Here is a 14,560-nt window from a genome sequence, read left to right as displayed (position 1 = left end):
CCCTAAAAAAAACCAAAAAAAAACCTGGGGGCGGGTTTTTACCTGAATTACTTAAACCTGGCTTGACATAGTCACACCCACTGAACCTGGTTTGGATCAAGCAGTTTAGCAAAAGTATTATTGATAAACACTAAAACAACACTTTTAGCTTCATGCATCCAATAAAACAATTAAACATGAGCAATCTAGGATTGAATCATGTCCAAAGTCACAGTTCAATTCAGTTTTATTTACAAAGCACAACATCAATTATATCATCCAGAAAATTTGGTTAAAAGTTTTCTATCTAAGGAAATCCAGCAGATTTCATGGAGTATTTGACTTGATCCAAGAATGATCCACAGAAACGTCCACCTGTAGTTTCACTGACTGGGACCTTAACATCAGAGGCGATGCTAGAGTCCACATTATTACGTAATCTACAATTTTAAGTCTGCTCTCATCTTGATTACTAACATGGCTGTATTTACAAAAACCTAAGAGTCACTCAGACTGGAGGTTCTTCACCCACAGGTTCTTTGTTCATGGAGCTTCATCTGGTTCTGGTTCTGATTCTGGTTCATCAGAGTTAAAATCATCCTGATTAACAGATGATCAGAGTAGCAGAGTTTTTACCTCCATCATTTAGACTGGGACTGAAGTATGGGTAGAGCTTCTCAGTGAAGCAGCAGCCGGTAAAGGAGTAGATCAGAGCTGCAGCATCTACATCATAAAAGGAGACCAGACCCTCCTCATAATCCACAAACACCCCCACCTTCTCAGGACCAGGCTGGACATGGAGACAGACTGGAGGTCCAGCAAAAGCTTTGTACTCATTTCTATTTCTCAACACAACAGTCCAGAATCCATTCTGAGGCCTTGCTGTGATTATTCCCTTCCTGTTGATGGACTCTCTGGCCACTCCTAAATCCCAGTCAGTTTTTCCTTTAACCTGAACCTCAAAGTAAAATCTGCCTGAAGAGAAACTCTGATGTCCTAAAACACACGGACATGAAGAAAATCTCTCTGGATTGTCTGGAAGCTCCTTCCCTACATCTCCATGTTTCACCTGTTTTCCATCATCAGACAGGATGAGTTTAGGATGAGCTGTATCAGGATCCAGAGTCACATCCACTGCATACTGCTGGACCCTCTTCATCTCAGCCTCCATCAGCTTCTTTATCTCATCCTTCATCTTCTCCAGCAGCTGAGCAGCAGCTCTCACCACAGTCCCCTCATATGATGGAGGATGAACTCTGACCTCTGTCCAGTTCTTGGTGGGTGGAGCAGCTTTCAGGGAGGAGAAGCTTTGGAGGAGGTGGAGGTGGTCTTCAGACTGTGAGAGCTGCTTCACCTCAGAGCTCCTCTTCATCAGCTCAGAGATTTCCTGCTCCAGATCTTTGATGAAGTCTTCAGCCTGTTTCTCTGCAGTTTTCTGTTTGTCTTGGATCTCCTTGATGAGCTCCTCCAGGCCTCTCTCAGCAGCCTCCTTCAGAGCAGTGAAGACCTGAACACCTTCTGCTTTCTCTCTGTCTGCAGCATCTTTACTGATCTTCACCGACTCTTTGATCTCCTGGATCTTCACTCGTCTGCTCTGGATCATCTTCTGAAATTCAGCCTCGGTCTTCTTCAGCTCTGCCTTCTTTCCTTCAGATTCTTCTCTCAGAGGAACAAACTCGTGGTTCTTGTGGTCTAGAACAGGACAGACTAAGCAGACACATGTCTGGTCGGTCCTACAGAACAGCTCCAGAGGTTTATCGTGCTGCAGACACATCCTGTCCTCCAGGTTCTCCACAGGCTCCATCAGCTGATGTTTCTTCAGACGTGGAGTGGTCAGATGAGGCTCCAGGTGAGTCTGACAGTAGGAGAGCAGACACACCAGGCAGGACTTCAGGGCCTTCAGCTTGGTTCCTGTGCAGACGTCACAGGGAACTTCTCCTGGTTTAGCAGCTGAGCTGCTGCTGCTGGCTTCCTGCTGACCTCCATGTCTGAACTGAGCAACCATCTCTCTGATCAAGGTGTTGATTTCCACCTCAGGTGTCATCTTGAACACCTTCTTACATACAGGACACTGACATCTTTCATTTTCCTCCCAGTAGTGAGTGATGCAGGTTTGGCAGAAGTTGTGTCCACATGGTGTGCTGACTGGATCAGTGAACACATCCAGACAGATGGAGCACAGAAACTGATCCTCAGACCTCAGGTTGCTGCCAGAAGACATTTCTGAACTCTGAGGACAGATCAGGGAAAACAAGTTAAAACAGTTTGTTTAAAATGTTTAAATGTTGTGGTTCATCATCTTTCTTTTACATTTTTCTCTTTATGTCACCTGAGTCCAGAAGAAAACTTCTCAGCTTCCTAGTTGTTGTTAAAGTTGTTAGTAGAAAGTCAGTAAATGTGTTTCCTGCTGAACTCACCAGTATCAGAGTCTGTAGCTGAGAAGAAACAGATGAACTTAGTTGGTCTTCAGAAGAAAACAGGGAGGTTTCTCCTGACGGCAGCTCAGGCTTCACTCTGAGACACTTTCACTTTTATTTCTGCAAAGTCACGTTTTAAACTCAGGACTGATTCACAGGAAGTGAGTCTTTTACTGAGAGCTAATCATGTGCTGCCCTCTGCTGGACAAAAACAGAACCTCACATGGAGGTTTAAGTCTTTCACATAATGACTTTAATCAATAAGCCTGAATTATGCACTAATTTACAAATCCAGTTGCAGAAAAAGTGTATTTTTTTACCTCTAAGATCAACTGACCATATCTCAAAATGTTGATATAGCAGAAATATCCTGCTTATGCGTGCAGAGTTGTAAGAGAGCTGCTACTGTGACTGAGAAAATAATAGTATTTGTGAAATATGTAATTAATTAGGTTTCTGCACATACACCACACAAACGCTTTACCTGACGGTGGCCTGAAACGCTCACATGTCAGGCGACTGTTTACTTCCTTTAAGGTCACTCCAGCATGGCAATGACTGGTAAGATAACTGTTAAATATAAAAGTACCCAATGAAACCTGATGTCTGGTGCCAGAGATCTCATTCAATTCAATTCAATTCAATTCAATTCAATTTTATTTATATAGCGCCAAATCATGAAACATGTCATCTCAAGGCACTTTACAAAGTCAAGTTCAATCATATAATACAGATTGGGTCAGATTATACAGATTGGTCAAAAATGTCCTATATAAGGAAACACTGTCAGAAAGTTTCATGCCATCAAGAATGATTCATGAAGATGTAAACGACTGCTGAGAATCTCCAGATATATCCGTGTTTTGCATGTCATTCTTTGACAGATTATGTTTTTGCTGGTGTGTGTAACACATTTTGTGTGCTAAAGAAATCTCTCCAACTTGCTCATCTAGGGTTGAGCCATACCCGGGTTGCTGAAACAGGTCTTAGACAACAATTTTGGAGGATGTCAAATAACTGGCAGTCTACCTGATCAAAAATGAGAGTAAAACGTGTGTCCTCGTAGTCAGAGCTGAAGTGAACCTTGTGGGGGAAATAAGTCCATATTTAGTTCTGGTTAGGCAGTGTTTTACCAGAAAAATGTGCAGGCATATAGAATTTTTTCAAATTTGTGAAAATTCAGACAGAACTTTTAGCATCGCCAGGATAACAGCTTGTAATGAATACTTCAGAGTGGTAATGTAAAACTCTGTCTCCTTAGAATTCCAATAAATTAAATATGCATATTACAATGTTTACCTCTGATCAATGCTTTTCTCATTTACTGTCAAATCTTAAACCGGGGTAAAAATGGGCCTTCAGAGCCAAGTAGGATTAGGCCAGTACTATTAAATTAACAATCTTCCGCTTCCTCTGCTTCGATTGTTTGTTGACCCCTAGCTTCAGCGCTAAATGGGCGAGAGGCTGGTAGCAGAAATATAATTTAGTTAGCTGAAAATCGGGGCTTGATGATGTCATTTGTGCCAACAGCAGCTCCTAAGGAACTCTGAAGAACCAAGAATGGCATTACTTTCCACCTGTTTATTAGTAGTAACAGCAGTAGAAGCCTTATGGAACATTAAAAATTGTGACTTTGTGGGGGTAATAGATATTCTAGCATAACTTAATGAACCAGAACTGATAGCTGGATATCTGGTATCACAGGAAAACTCTTCAGATTCAGAGTCAAATTACTAGGACCAACATGGCCGATCAAGGAACAAGTCCAATGATAAAATTCAGAGCGTGGAGTTAGATATTACATTAAGCTATAGGTTGCCGAAGCTGTAGAAACCAGCTATTGATAAAATAACAGCTAATTCTAAAGCATTCGGATGTCACAGATGTGGCATACAGAGCAATGGACAATTGTTTGGTAAATAAATGGTCAGTTATCTGCGAGCAGCTCGTAAACTTGGATAACCTTGGCATCCATACCAACCCACAGTCTGGCTGATATTGCCCGACTGGAAACAGTTTCTAGTGGCGACATGTGAGGGATGTTCCACTCTGGCTGTGGCGTGTCCCTGCTGATCTATAAGAAGCTGATGTGATTATCATTCAGGGCTCTTTCTCATTCCCTTTTCCCACAACAATATTATAGGAGCGTCAGCTGAATATCTGTAAACCATTTCTCTCACATGTTAAAACTGACAGTGTTACAGTATAGTTTATGTTTGGAGAGTAATTTCCTACAAAATAAGTATTTAATGTGTGATCGCTTGTTTGGGGGAACAGAACTGGGCTGTATGCAGAGGTGTCCAGGTAGACGAAGTCTTTACAAACTGGAGTTTCTACCCGCAACCCGGTGGAAACACCAGTTTGTTCTGTGTCTGTAACACCTTCCTAACGGTGCTTTGAGAAGGCTTATTCATGCATTATATATATCAATATAGCAATGGCTCATTTTTGCAAGGTACGTTGACAGCAAAGGGGGTTTGAGATTGGGGTGAAGACATGTAGGAAAGGACCACAGGCCAGACTCAAACCCAGGTCCGTTGCATCAAGGACTAAAGCCTCCATACATGGGTTGTGTTCACTATCCCTGCACCATTGGAGCACGCCCAAATTATTTGTTGTTATTATGTTATTGTTAGAATGATTGACCACCTGAACCCAAAGATTTCATGATTGTTGGTGATTGCTGGCGCTGGCAGGCATTTACTTTCCAAGGTTGCGTAGATCTTTTTTTTTTATTTAAGAAACTGGAATGGATATGGTGCGGTTTTCTGTGGCAAGATTTTTGACAAAATTTATAACAGCTACAGAGGAAATTATGTGTGCTTGAGGACAGCACGAGGGCCAAATTGTTGGGTTAAACGTATTAATTATTAAATAATCTTTTGAAGGCATTTAGTTATAGTAAGCTGAAGTGAGCCTTGAAAATGTTGCCTTCCTAGAGACAGTAGCTACTTTTACATGGACAAAGGTAATCGTAATAAACGACCGATCAGAATAGAAATGCGTGATGTAAACGAGCCAATCGGAATATGATGATTGGATTGAGCTCAGTCAGAATGAAATTGTATTCCGAATGAGAGACGTGGTTTATGCCCAGTGATAATCTGATCAACGTGCTTGTAATCACTTGTCAGGCTCAAGTTATTTCCGAATGAGGCAAATAAACCTGAGTGAGCATGTGCGCCCGACGTAAACCTGACATATTTCTAGATTGGCAAGTGCCGAAATATGTCGGGAAGCAAAACTATCAGGGTTCCTGATTCAACCTTTCTGTCCAAAAAGATAAAATATCTCAAAATCGTTGCTTACTCAGTAACAATTCAAGCATAATTAGAACCTGGTACAAGTCCAGCCTGGGCGCTCAGAAGACAAACAAAATCATATTATACTGAACTTCTTCTTCTGTTTTATTTTAAGGTGAATTTTATACCTGATCAGGCCAGAGTGGTTATTTTCTGAATAAAGCCAGATGCATAGAAACACACATTATGATCAGATAAATTGATTGTGTGCCCATATAAACGGTATGATCCGATTATTTAATCCAAATACATTTTAATCCGATCGTGACATTTTATGCATGTAAACATAGCTAGAGATTCTGTAATGGCTGAGAAAGATAATAAACTAATCTGTTGCAATAACAGAATCATCTAAGAACTGCCCGGCTAGCTCAGTGTGGGTGATCAGCTTTCTGATACAGAGTTTAAGAGTCTCCACTTAACCTTCAGAGAGACTAAAACATTGCAAATGAAAATTATTCTCACTGGAGAAAAAGAAAACTCTTGTCAAGAAACATTAAAAGTCATATGGAAACTCTTTGCTCAGGTAAACTAAATGTAGCCTGTTTATATAGAATGTAAAGCTTTTTATAACATGTTGGGACTTTTCTTTTTTTCCATAACAGTGAATAGTGTAAAATCGAGCGACTTTCTTCTGTGTTATTGGTGACTTCCTGTTAAAGTAACAAACTGGAGTTATTGTCTCAAGCACTCCTCCAAGCTGCTTCAAGCCCTGTCTCACAGACAGACAGCTGCTGCCTCGTCCTGTAGTCAGAGCAAAGAGAGCAGAGACGTTAGCCTCTTTTTAATGTTTTAAGTTCTAAAAACAGTTTTAAGAATGAAAAACTTATTATTGCTTTAATGTTTTCTTCTTCTCTGAAACTGTTGCACTAAAAAAATTCCCTGAATTTTATTCACACAGTTTCAATCCCGTATTCTTTAATCCTTTTTCTCTCTCTGCCTCTGATAACTTTTGTTTAGCTAAAAAATTGCTTTATTAATACACTGCCTGCATTATTATTATTAAATAATAAATATTTTTATTAAAATAAATAAATAATAGCATTATTTGTAGATTCAAAAAGTTGTTTATATTGAGAAATAAATATGTTAAATTAAAAAATTTAGAGATTTCAATAATAAACTAACATTTATTAATACATAGACACACACACGTACCAAAAATAGATACTGGCAAGGGGAAAGGAGCTCGGATCAAGTCTAAAACACTACAGTTGAGGAAGGAAAAGGGGGAATGGGCCTCCCATGCCTACAGGATTATTACTGCGCTGTTTGTATTGGTTCAACCTGCCACACATGAGAAGGAAGGAAATGAAAGGTAGTGCTGTGAGGAGTATTCCAGTAATGGTCCTCCTGGCTGATGGTGAACTATTAGACTGTCTGTTTTACCCTTAAAAGCATAATTAGAAAATGTAAACTAGAAGAATCATCCAGAATGTTGAGATGGTGAGGCTATGATGCTGATTTTGAACCAAAAAGAATGATGACAGATATTAAAGCTGGTCCTGTAAGGGCCTCACATGCTATAATTCATTTCTCCACCAGGGGTCACTTAGAAGTTCTGAGGCTTTACAAAATGAGCATGGTCTAAAAAAGCTGATTCTACAGATACCTTCAAGTCAGACATCAACGTTGGGTTTTTGGAGGTCTTCCTATCAATAATGAAAGCGGGACAGATTAAACAAAGAGAGTTCCAGGTATAGTTGCTTAGTTTGAACATTTCCAAAAACAAATTCACTACTAAAGTTAAAATCATCTAAGGCTTCAGAAACAGAGATAATATTGATATTTCAGCAGCTAGGTTGAATGTTTTTGTTATAAATGTGAAACATGTGCAGTGACAAGCTGGAAAATGTGTTGGTTGACAGATGAAAATAAAAATCTAATTTCTTTATTAACAATTTGATGTATTTATATTTATAATTCTGACAATTAGAAATATGTTTGCAGTGTGGTAATACCAAAAAAAAAAAAAAAACATTTTATGTTGTAATTACAAAAGGTAACAACGTTAGAAACTAAAAAGGGGATTAAAATTCTGTAATAATGGAAAATATAACCCTTAAGTTGAAAGGGTTGAGTTACAGCAACACATTTCAAGGTATAACGGCTCACGATTTAGAGAAAAATGACATTTTCTGAGTCTGTTACATTAACGATACTATTAATGCTGAATTATTCATGATGTTCCTCACAGTTAAATGTGTAAGCCCCTAACTCACCAGTTTATTCAGGTAAACATTGAAAAGCAGGAATCATCAATCTCAACTTCTGTTTTCCACCAGGCGGGTTCAGCCTAGCAAGGCCTTCTTGGTGGCCGTAACTCTTCCCTGGGAGCTTCTCTGTTAGGTATTAACAGTGAGGACTAGGCCCATTATTAATCTTCTGGTCTCATGGAAACATCTCAGTATGACCACAATTTATGTATTCAGTGCATGAAGGTAATTCAAGTTTGTTGTGATTATTATTTGTCATTATAATATATTATTTTAATTCACTTTAGATAAACATGTGGTTTCCAACCAAATGTTGATGTCCAAAACACATCAGAGCATGTCAGTGACGTGAAGAAGCCTCATGCTAATTGCAACAGGAACCTTGGGACCACTTCAAGGCTTTAAGGATGAATGTTCTCAGGAGAACGTTTGGCTCTATGGCTTCATCTGCTGTGCTTGGTGAGACGTTCTCTGACATTATAACCTGAACGCTGTTTCATCACTAGGAGAAGGTCGTCTTTGTTGACATTCCTGTTTACAGGCCTCCACTGCCTCCTGGGAGATCTCCACCAGCTGTTCTCCTCTACCAGACAGATGTGGAATGGTGTCCAGAAGAACTTGGACGTCCACTTGGAGACATTACAGCTGTGACGGATGATGAAACCTGCTGCAGCTCCTCCTGTAAAAAAACAATTTGTTACAATTTGGAATAATACTTAATATTCAGGAACTGTTTGTGGGGTGAATACTTTCTCTGAGAGGGAGTCATTTTTTAGTACATCACTATCGACCTGGTGAGTAAAACTGGGCCAATACTTTCCACCGATGTTTATTTCAATGTTGTTGCCATTTGTGTCTGAAGAGGGTTGGGGGGGGGGGGGGGGGGGGGGGGTTGGTCAGGTGGCATTTGGTTGGTAGTTTGACTCCGAAAATGATGCAGGGTAGGATAATTGAACTGAGGCAGTGAAGCAATGCCAGTGGTGTGGTTGTTTTTCAAAGTTTTCAAAGAATAAGGCAATATGTATAATATTTTTGTTAAGAATTGCGAAGCGCATTCTTATAATACTAGACAAGCTTTGTTTCATTTACCATTAAGTACTAAAACTGAAGTGCAATTTTTTTTTCGGCATCGTGGTGCAAAATTATGGAATGAATATGTAAAATATTTGGAGTCTTCAGAGATAAATGGTAGAAAGTCTTTAAAAAAATACTGTTCTCCAAAAAAGACAGTGATGTATGATTTTACAGATATGGACTCCCTGAAATCTGAGAGCTAAAATGTAAAAATAATGTTACACTGCACATGTCTTTTCTGTTTTCTGTCTTTCGTAATGTGAGCTGCCTGATGTTTTGTTGTTTTAGGCCTTTGGTATAAGCCCTAAGGGTTTTCTGTCACACTCCATAACATTTCAGATTTTATTGATGTATTCTGAGCTTCTATTTTGATTTGTGAAAATAAATAAATCAATCAATATAATATTAAGAAATATTGGTTATTGGCAACTAAAACAATATTATTATCGGATATCAGCATCGGCCCTAATTTTCATATCGGTGCACTCCTAGTAATTGATGTCATAATATTTGTCCTAAGCAACAGCATAAAATGGCCAGGGCTGCACTTAAAATATATGTTTTGAATTTGTTGATAATTATCGATATCGAACGATATGATTTCTATTTTATCGATATAGTTTTTTTCTATATCGTCCATCCCTACTTTCACTTTCTGAAAACCCTCCATCCACATCTGAGCATGACGTGTCCTCAAAAAGGCCCAGCAGCTTCCAGCTGATTATGATCACTGCTTCCAGAAATAAAGCCATTACTGGAAGAGCCATCAGCACTCCATCGTAGGAATCTCTGCATTTCTGCCATCAGGAGATGTTCAGCTCCTAAATCAGAGCAGGGCTCCTCATCCTCGTCTCAACTTCTTTATAGAATATCCAGCAATAATTTTAGGATCGCTGATTGTGGAGAAAGCATGAAGCTCTATAATTAGGCTGGAAAAGCCATCGATAACCTCAAATCTACAGAAACCAAAGAGCTTCAGTTTATCACAGGAGTCAACATGCCTCATGAAATCAGGTCCAGGATTAATTTACACGTAGATTCAGCCTCCTCCTCCTCCTCCTCCTCTTCCTCCTCCTTCGGTCCTCAGCCCTGGGGTCCAGACATGTTAACAGATGTCCTCTGAGTCACAACATGGTGAACACATTTAAGGTGGACAAACTTTTATCCATGCAGGCTCCCATAACTCTCTAGCTGGTCAGTGAGGAAGGCGGCCACATCTGGAGCATCTGGTTGATGTTTCCTTCTGCAGAGTCCCGTTCTTTGGAGGATTCCTCTCAGTGGGCCATGCTAACAAAGATCTCATCCACAGTGGGCAGCAGCACACATGTTTTCACACATCTGTTTTCTCAAGTGGCAGCAATACGCTTCCTGACCTTCACATGCTGACGTTTCTCAACAAATCTGGTGTTTCCAGCATCTCCTCCGTTAATTCGGCTTATTTCAGTCCCGCGGCTCTGAGGTTAGTTTCTCTCTGTGCCGCCGGTTTACTGGGAACTAGAACACGAAGCTGTTTTCATGTGTGGGAAAAGCACACGTTCAGCTTTATTCTGCTTTATTCTATTCTATGATGGCTTTATGTGACTCCCCTATAAAACAATAAAAGGAAAGACTCTTCAGGGAGGGGGGGGGGGGGGGGTGGCTGGTACAAAGTGAAGGACCTAGACCCAACAGCCCCCCCATCAAGGACAAACACTCATTTCAAAAAGATTTTACTAATTTAGTTCCCTTTGTGCAGTGTAGATGATGCATTGATACAGGATGTTTTTTTTCAGGGCTCATTTAGACCTAAAAATATTTTTAATCAGTAAACTTTATGTATTGAGCATTTTTAAACAATAAAACTACTACTACAGAAATGGAAATCAGACTTTTCATGGTTGGAACGGTCATGCAGTCACGCCGCTGCAGTACTGTGGAAGGTATGTTGATTTAAATAAAAGGTAACTTGATAACTGCTACAGTTATGATGTCATCTTGTTAATATTTCTCTCAATAAGCAGCAGAGTCATTTCTAGTCCCTCTGCTGTGGTTTGCTGTGATGCTCTGCTTAGCAGCCGAGGTTAGGGCAGTTTTTCAGCTCCCTGCTGTGAAAATGTTAGACCTCTTTCTAAAAGCTGACGTCTCACTAAATTCAGACGCTTCATTTTAAAAGTTGCTTTTGATGGGAGTCAGAATTGACTTTATTTACTTTAGTAACTTTTTGAACAAAATATATTTTTTGGAGTAGTTTCTTTGTCGGTAAAAACTTTTTTTCTGCATTCACATTATCTTATGCACATACATTTTTAACACAAAAATAATAAAAAAAAACCCTAACATATTTTTCACTTTTATGTAAAAAGTGTTGGAAATAATTCAAATAAATTCTCATTAGTTTGAGGAATATGCCATTTATTTCTGTTTTTAACACAAAAATAAAACAAATATACATGTTTCTTACTTGTACATAGAAAGATTTGGAAAAAAAACAAATTAATTATCTTGATTCTGAGAAGCGTTTGATATCTTTACATTTTTAACACAAAAATAGAACAATGATATGTCTGAAGAGAGGCGAGTGTCAGGGTCAAAAGTCGTCCCAATGACTAGAGCTTCAACCTTTTACACAGAGGCAGCAAAACTCTCTATGAACACCTGAAGCTCTGCACTCCAGCATCATCTGTGCCGTGTGAGCGGCTGTTTTCTACAGCTGGAGAAGTGATATCAGAAAAGCGTAACAGATTCAATATCAAAACGTTGCAACTTTTTTTTATATATGTATAAAAATTTGTAAAAAAAAAAAATGTCCAAAAGCATTCTCATTCATTCGTATTTACTTAGAGGTTATGACGTTATTATACAGGTTCACATTAATTATTCACTGTATCTAAAAATTTCAAAGATATTTTAAATTTAAATGAAAATATGAAAAACAATGCAACATACAAAGACTTAAATTGTATTATTGTGTTATTTTTTAAGGTCCAGCAGGTGTCAGTATTCAGAGACACGGTATCAATACAGTTTGGCAACGTGTCCAAATGTTTCATGACGCCTCATCTACCATCATGTCTGGTAGTGAATGTTTAGCTGTCACAGCTGATCAGTGGAGGAACAACTTGAACAGTTATTGTCTCTTTATGCTTCAGCTGAACATCTCACTGCTTTAATTATTAGAGATTGCATCAGAAATAGATTCCAGAAGTCGGAACCAAGTCTGGATCCTGACTTTAAAACCAACAGCGAAGCAACATGACATGAAATCAGTTCAGGTCCACTAAGAGACCATGTCTGTTGTCTCAGGTGTGTCTGGACTCAACAAAATGGGTCCAAACCAGAACCGGATCAAAGAACCGGATCCACTTCTTCAACCTAGGGAAACATTTGACATTTTATTGCTGAGTTCACAGTCTTTGCTGCTGAAAGCAACAAGGAGGGAAAACAGCAAATATTCTGGTGCTGATCAGCTGGTTTAGGAAACACTGATGAGAAATGAAGAAACCCAACAGAACCAGAACATCAATTCTGAAGGAAAACATGTTCTGACAACCTCTGACTATTCATTCCTGAGAAGTTTAGACCTAAAACAACAACGATCAAGAAAATAATCTGCTGGAGATTTAGAAACCAGAATCAAACTCACTGAACCTTCAGTGGATTCTGTCTATTTGGCTTTAAAGAACTCAGCAGAACCATAAACTCCAACATGTAGCGGCTGAGTGAAGGTGGTCTGGACTCTGTGGAGGAGAGTCATGGTTTCATAGACGCTGTAGAAGGACAGAATACCTGCTCTGTGGTCCAGGTACACTCCTAGTCTGGAGGAACCAGGACCTGAGAAGTAGGTCCAGATGTTGTTGTGACCAAATTTACTTTGGGAACAATCTAATGCCCAGGATTTGTCATTATATCCAAATCTACATTCATTCCCTCTTCCCTCTCTGCTGATATTCTTGTATGCGACTGCTACAGAACCTCCCCCGCTCCTCTCCACCTCCCAGTAACAACGTCCAGTCAGACTCTCTCTACTCAGAACCTGAAACCAAACAGTGAATCTGTCTGGATGACTAGAATAAGACTGAGGTTGATTCATCAATGTCACCTTCCTGTTCCCCTCTGATAGTAACAGCTGACTGTGTGCTGTGTTTGGATCCAGTGTGATTTTACATGAATATCTCAGGAATCCAGCTCTGCTCTTTGGTTCTGGTCCTGGTTCTGGTTCTGGTTCTGACAGTGAAACCTCCACCTCAGTGAGTCTCAGTGAGATGTTTGTCCATGCGTCTCTCAGGATGTCCTGTAGTTGATCTCTGAGCTCTGACACAGCTGCTGTCACATCCTCAAAGCAGCTGAGAGGACGGATCTTGATGCTGGATGATGTAGACTCACTGAGTGCTGACAGTGAGGGGTAGTTGTGGAGAAACTGGCTGTGGTCCTCTGTGTCTGACAGCTGCTTCAGCTCAGCGTCTTTCCTCTTCAGCTCAGTGATCTCCTGCTCCAGCTTCTCCTGAAGCTCTTTGACTCGACTCCCTTCAGTTTCCTGCTGGGATCTGATCTGCTGCTTCACATCAGAGCTTCTTTTCTGGATGAGACGGATCAGCTGAGTGAAGATCTTCTCACTGTCCTCCACTGTTTTATCAGCAGAGCGATTGATGGCCTCCAGCTCCTGTTGAAGCAGCTTCACATCTTTCTCTCTGTCCTGGATTCTCTGCTGGATGTTTTCTCGTCTCACCTCCAGCTCTCTCTGCCTCTCAGTCCTTTCTGCTGCAGCGGTGACTGTGTCGTGGCCTTTATGTTCATCCATTAAACAAAGAACACAGATAGACTTCTGATCAGTACGACAGAACATCTTCATCACCTCATTATGAAGAGAGCAGATGTTCTCCTGGAGGTTCCTGGAGGGCTCCACCAGCTTGTGTTTCTTGAATGCAGCTGAATCATAATGAGGCTGAAGGTGTTTCTCACAGTAAGAGGCCAGACAGAATAAACAGGACTTGGTGGCTCTCCGTTTTCTTCCAGAGCAGAAATCACAGGCCACATCTTCAGGTCCAGCATAGCAGAGATCAGCAGGAGCAGCTTGGAGTCCAGTCTTCTTCAGCTGCTCCACTAAAGCTGCTAACATGGTGTTCTTCTTCAGAACGGGCCTCGGTGTGAAGGTCTCCCTGCACTGAGGGCAGCTGTGGATTCCGTTCTGATCCTCTCCATCCCAGAAGTTTTTAATACACTTCATACAGTAGCTGTGTCCACAGGGAATAGTCACCGGATCCTTCAGTAGATCCAGACAGAACAAACAGGAGAAGGTTTCTCGGTCCAGCTGGTTCTGATCCATTTCTGCTCTCGGTCGCAGTGACTGTGTGAGTTTCATTTCCTGAAAACAGCAACTGCTCTCAACTCTGATCTATAAATCACGTGTCAGAGCAGAGAGGCTGCAGCCAATCAGCTTCACCAGCTTCAAGGTGTGTCTGATAGCAGGAAGAACCGGGTTATTAGGTGTTACAGCCTGCAGAACCAGGAGCAGAGCTCTTGTTTATACAACATTGCATGGATCTATACCAAAAGCGTGCGTACACCAAGAAAGAAACAACCTTTGTCACTTATT

At 40.4% G+C, this 14,560-nt stretch overlaps 3 protein-coding genes across 4 annotated transcripts in view; 1 reads left to right on the top strand and 2 right to left on the bottom strand.

The window, feature by feature from the left end:
- LOC105922418 (M1-specific T cell receptor alpha chain-like) overlaps window positions 1-14,560 on the top strand; it is a 571,536-nt gene that overhangs the window by 240,623 nt on the left and 316,353 nt on the right. The gene's annotated exons all lie outside the window — the stretch shown is intronic.
- LOC118561100 (E3 ubiquitin-protein ligase TRIM21-like) lies at window positions 197-2,519 on the bottom strand. 2 transcript variants are annotated; one of them, XM_036132965.1, is made up of 2 exons: window positions 2,397-2,519; window positions 197-2,202 (listed from the first exon to the last, which is right to left on the bottom strand). In XM_036132965.1, exon 2 carries the CDS (start codon window positions 2,198-2,200, stop codon window positions 584-586), a length of 1,617 nt encoding a protein of 538 aa, XP_035988858.1. In that variant the 5' UTR covers window positions 2,201-2,202; window positions 2,397-2,519; the 3' UTR covers window positions 197-583. The 2 variants fall into 2 exon arrangements, with proteins under 2 accessions (XP_035988858.1, XP_035988857.1); XM_036132964.1 differs by having other exon boundaries at window positions 197-2,209; window positions 2,397-2,517.
- LOC105918430 (tripartite motif-containing protein 16) lies at window positions 12,143-14,326 on the bottom strand. The gene has a single exon (XM_036133018.1). The coding sequence runs from the start codon at window positions 14,324-14,326 to the stop codon at window positions 12,632-12,634; it is 1,695 nt and encodes a 564-aa protein (XP_035988911.1). The 3' UTR covers window positions 12,143-12,631.

This window comes from Fundulus heteroclitus, unplaced genomic scaffold (assembly GCF_011125445.2).
Source record: "Fundulus heteroclitus isolate FHET01 unplaced genomic scaffold, MU-UCD_Fhet_4.1 scaffold_56, whole genome shotgun sequence".
NCBI classification, from domain to species: domain Eukaryota; kingdom Metazoa; phylum Chordata; class Actinopteri; order Cyprinodontiformes; family Fundulidae; genus Fundulus; species Fundulus heteroclitus.
This window is presented reverse-complemented; position numbering and strand designations above follow the sequence as displayed.